At 31.0% G+C, this 5,000-nt stretch overlaps 1 protein-coding gene across 3 annotated transcripts in view; it reads left to right on the top strand.

Moving 5' to 3' along the window:
• The window catches only part of LOC122260697 (putative sodium/potassium/calcium exchanger CG1090), a 117,109-nt gene extending 112,558 nt beyond the window's left edge, over window positions 1-4,551 (top strand). For all 3 annotated transcript variants that reach the window (XM_043028073.2, XM_043028072.2, XM_086553414.1), the window contains 5 exons: window positions 774-853; window positions 1,549-1,759; window positions 2,063-2,164; window positions 3,299-3,430; window positions 3,641-4,551. In XM_043028073.2, the coding sequence (XP_042884007.2) occupies window positions 774-853; window positions 1,549-1,759; window positions 2,063-2,164; window positions 3,299-3,430; window positions 3,641-3,840 (725 nt within the window). In that variant the 3' untranslated portion in view covers window positions 3,841-4,551. The remainder of the gene's footprint in view (window positions 1-773; window positions 854-1,548; window positions 1,760-2,062; window positions 2,165-3,298; window positions 3,431-3,640) is intronic.
• The last annotated feature ends 449 nt before the right edge of the window (window positions 4,552-5,000 follow it).

The raw sequence follows: 5,000 nt of genomic DNA, 5'->3' as shown, positions 1-5,000 counted from the left end.
TCGAATCTAAAACGGCCAGGGTGTGCACAAATCATCGTAAGGTCTACGCAATATGATGTAAAAGAAACTTGTTTATATGCACTTCACTATTCCTTGGTTTCACTTTTACCCGATTTCAGTTGTTCAGAAAGTGTTCGGTTTTGTTTACGTTTTATTCAACTTCACTTGCACCATCATTCACTTCTCTACTTTTGTTCTTCACATTTACCTCCATGATATATCACTAACCACTTTTTACCTATGCACGTCTTATTTTATCTGGCTCCAGGAAAAGTACAAATGTGAAAATGTAATAAATATTGACTTGAATATACTATCAACATTTTCTATCCACACTCTCCTTGCTTTTGCACACAAGACTCGTATTTCCTTGCCGAAGTGTTTACTTCCCTTTCGGTATACAGTTTGTAGTTAATTTCTATTACAAAACATAGAGCTGAATTGACATGGTGGTGGTGTGTGTTTCACGCTTATCAGCATACGAATGGTCTTTTATCTGGCATGGCCAATTTGCAATGATTAAAAATCAACAAACATTTTATTCAAGGCAGACGAAAGATGCCTATGAGTAAGTCATCGAAGAGAAATTATTCTCCGAAGGGTTGCAGTTATATTTAAAAAATTTCGAAAAGTTATCCATTAGTGATAAAAGGTGAGAGAGAGAGAAAAATAAAATATGAAACATTTCCATCACAATATGCTTTGAATCATATGCTTCTCGTCGGAAAGACCCATTCGCCGGATCTTTTCTTAACGCCCATAATTTTCCGCAGCTGTTAGTGACGTTCCTAAGGAAGTGGAGGCGACGGAAGTGGAGTCTGCAGGAGTGAAATCCATGGCACCGGAAATGAAGGTCAGTCGAGTGTTTCTTGAAGATGATTTTATTGCGTAACGTTGAGTTATGCGAGATATTGCATGATGGAGTGCTTCGAGAGCTTATTGATCTGTAGGGATGATAAACTTCGAGAATATACTGAGCTATATAGATGGTTAACTCCGGGATTATACTAAGCTATACAAATTAACTTCGGAGATATACTGTGGTATAGGAATCCCAGAGATATACTGAGCTTCAGCTATAGTGAGCTTCGGACATATACTTGGCAACAATGAAAGCGAGGTTTGAAAATATACTAAGCCACGAGATAGACTGGATAGTACTAAAAAAAATGAGACACAGGATATGATTTGAAAGGGATTGAGATGGATGAAGCTCTTCATTCATTAGGATCATCTGAAGGAGATTCGGGCCAAGCAATTAATGAAATTATGCATTCAGAAAATAAGAAATTAGTGGAACCCATATGTGATCAGAGTATTAGAAAAAGGCTAAGTAGATTATACGTTCACTCGTTTAGAAAAGTAGATGATAATGAGGTTTCACAACTAATATCGACCCCCCCCCCCCCACAAAAAAAAAACTAATCTGAGTTCCAACCATAGAAAGAAAAAAAAATCAATACCGACAGACAAAAAAAAAAGATAACTAAAACATATAAACTAAGAAAAAAAAAAAAATGAAAACGACCTCCTTCCCAAACCCCACAGGACGATGACGCATCTCCCTGGACCGTGCCTGTAGGTGTAGGAGAACGCGTGAGCTGGGTCGTGAAGATGCCTTTGGTGGCTATGCATCACTTCACAACACCTGACTGTCGCCGAGAACGTTTTCGACGCTGGTACTTGCTCACGTTCATCATGAGCATGTTATGGATCGCCGGCTACTCTTATATCATGGTCTGGATGATTACTGTCATTGGTGAGTATTTAAAGATCGGGAACGGTTCCTTTGATTTGCGTCGTGTGATATTCCAAAAGAGGTGCATTTATAGGGTTTTGTTTAATTGATTACTATAAAAAAAAAAAAAAAAAAAAAAAAAAATATATATATATATATATATATATATATATATATATATATATATATATATATATATACCTATTAGTAGATGAGTTCCAAATAACAAAAAAGGTAGAATTAAAGTTTTCTATGAGTTCTTTTCCCGTTTTACTTACATTTCTCATAAGATACAAATATGTATAACTTGTTTCTGCTCCACAGGCTTCACTCTGGGTATTCCCGACACTGTTATGGGTCTGACTTTCATTGCCGTTGGAGTGTCAGTTCCGGATGCGCTTTCATCTCTCTGCGTGGCCAAGCAAGGTAAGTATTATGAGTGAACACTTAGAAATGATATGTATGTGTGTGTTTATATATATATATATATATATATATATATATATATATATATATGTGTGTGTGTGTGTGTGTGTGTGTGTGTGTGTGTGTGTGTACACATATATAAATTTAAATAAACAAATATATATATATATATATATATATCATACATGTATATATGTATATATATGTACATATATATAAATTTGAATAAATAAATATATACATATGTATGTACATATATATAAACATATATATATATATATGTACATATTTATATATATATATATATAAATATATACATATTTATATATATGTTCATATATATAAAAAAAAAATATATATATATATATATATATTATATATATATGTATTATATATATGTACATCTATATATATAAATATAAATATATATATATTATTTATTTATTTACATTATATATATATGTACATATATATATATACATATATGTAAATAAATAAAAATATATATATACGTATATATATGTATATATATATATATATACATATATATATATATATATATATATATATATATATATATATATATGTATAAATATACGTATATATATATATATATATATATATATATATATATATATATATATATATATATATATATGTGTGTGTGTGTGTGTGTGTGTACACGTGTATATATATATATATATATATATATATATATATATATATATATATATATATATATATATATGTGTGTGTGTGTGTGTGTGTGTGTGTGTGTGTGTGTGTATGATATAGGACCCTCCAATAAATGCATATACAAAGGTGGAGAGAAAGAGAATTTGAGATTTTATTACATGTATGTGTGGGAGTTTAACATTTTCATGGTGTTTCATAACAAATATGGTTAATGATTAATCTATCGGTAATGATGAAATAGATGCTGTAATAAATCATATCCAGTAATCTTGTTCTCCAAGTATTTATATGCATATAATTGCTAATTCATAGTATTTATATATATATATGTGTATATATATATGTATGTGTGTATATGTATGTGTGTGTCTATGTATACATACACATGCTTATTTACATTCATTTATACATTTGTTAGAATATCAATTCATTTTACAGGTTTTGGTGATATGGCTGTGAGCAATGCCATTGGCAGCAATGTGTTCGATATTCTCCTGTGCTTAGGTCTTCCATGGTTCCTGAAAACAGCTGTTGTGGACCCTGGCTCTGTTGTCCCTGTCGAAAGCAGAGGTATTGTAACGAAGAGAGTTCTTAATCAAGTGACTATAATTAAGCTATGAGTATAATAGTAGGAAAGAAGTAGATGGATATTGATGATAAAATGTCTCTGCTATTACCATGATTGCTCTTACCAATATTGCAAATGCATTAACAAAACACTTGATATCCCACCGCTGCCACCAATGACGGCTCACTGACGAAACTCCCTTCTCTTTCCAGGCCTCACTTACTCCACTATCTCCCTTTTCTCTACTGTTGTGTTTCTCATCGTTGCAACACACATGAATGGGTGGAAGCTAGATAAGAAGTACGGTATCGTCCTTATGTTTTGGTACCTCATCTTCATGATATTCGCTAGCCTTTACGAACTCAACGTCTTCGGATATTTCAACCCCCCAGAGTGCGAGAGCAGTTATTAAGAGCATGGAAATGCCGTTTTAAGTTGTGTGATTTCCTTTACATTATATGGGGAGACGGGACTTTTTCTTTCGATCTTGTGTTGCACATAGATATTATCTTGATCAATGATGCATACCAAAATCTTGTTATCTGATTTTATATTTTTTTTTTCTCTCCTTTAAGCTGAACAAATCAGACTATTTTTTCCTTTTTTCTTTGTATGATTTAGGATTTATCTTTTCTTAGATTATTTTTTGAAAATGCGCATAGTGATAAAGTAGGAAGAGTCATATTCTTTCCTTCAAGGATCATACCCATAATGTTGCCATTTAGCTTAGAGAAGTTTTTAGAATAGTCACCTGATAAGAAAAAAACGAATGATCCTAAGAATACATTTGCCTTCACATGAAAATAAACTCAATACTTTTTGATAAGCAATTCATGTGTTGCAATTTTGTAGTTGACATCATAGCTTAGCTCTCAGAAAAATGCAAGTTTACATGCATCATTCATAAAGTCTTGTTACTCTATGGTTTTGTGAATGTAATATGACGACAGTTTTATGTAGGAAATGTAAAAATGGTTTTGAGAAGGGAATCTGAAGGCAGATTTGTGAATTAAATATAGAAGTGGTTTTATGAATGGGTAACGGCAGAGCTTACTTAGGCCTTTTCTTCGTATTTGTTCAGGTTGTGAACCATTTTGAAACATCGCTGAAATACACTTATAAGATTTCATTACGTTCTGTAATATGTATATGTATATATATATATATATATACATATACATATATATTCATATATGTATATATATACATATATAAATATACATATGTGTGTATATATGTATATATATATTTATATATACATATATAGACATATATGTATATACACATATATATATATATATATATATACATATATATACATATATACATTAATACATATAAATATACACTCATATCATCGCTAGGGTGATGATAATAAAGATACCATCAAAACAGCATAATATCAGTGACTATGAAATTCGTATTAACAGGAAACTAATTAGCATATATCAACCCAACTGGCATAATGAAAATAGTACAGAGCAAAACAATATACGACCATTGCAAACATATGTTGATAAGATACAAATGATAGTTGTGTTCTTAAATGAATAAAATTGCCATGATGACAAT

Source organism: Penaeus japonicus, unplaced genomic scaffold (assembly GCF_977035675.1).
Source record: "Penaeus japonicus unplaced genomic scaffold, GWHDUDI00000001_assembly GWHDUDI00000028, whole genome shotgun sequence".
NCBI classification, from domain to species: domain Eukaryota; kingdom Metazoa; phylum Arthropoda; class Malacostraca; order Decapoda; family Penaeidae; genus Penaeus; species Penaeus japonicus.
This window is presented reverse-complemented; position numbering and strand designations above follow the sequence as displayed.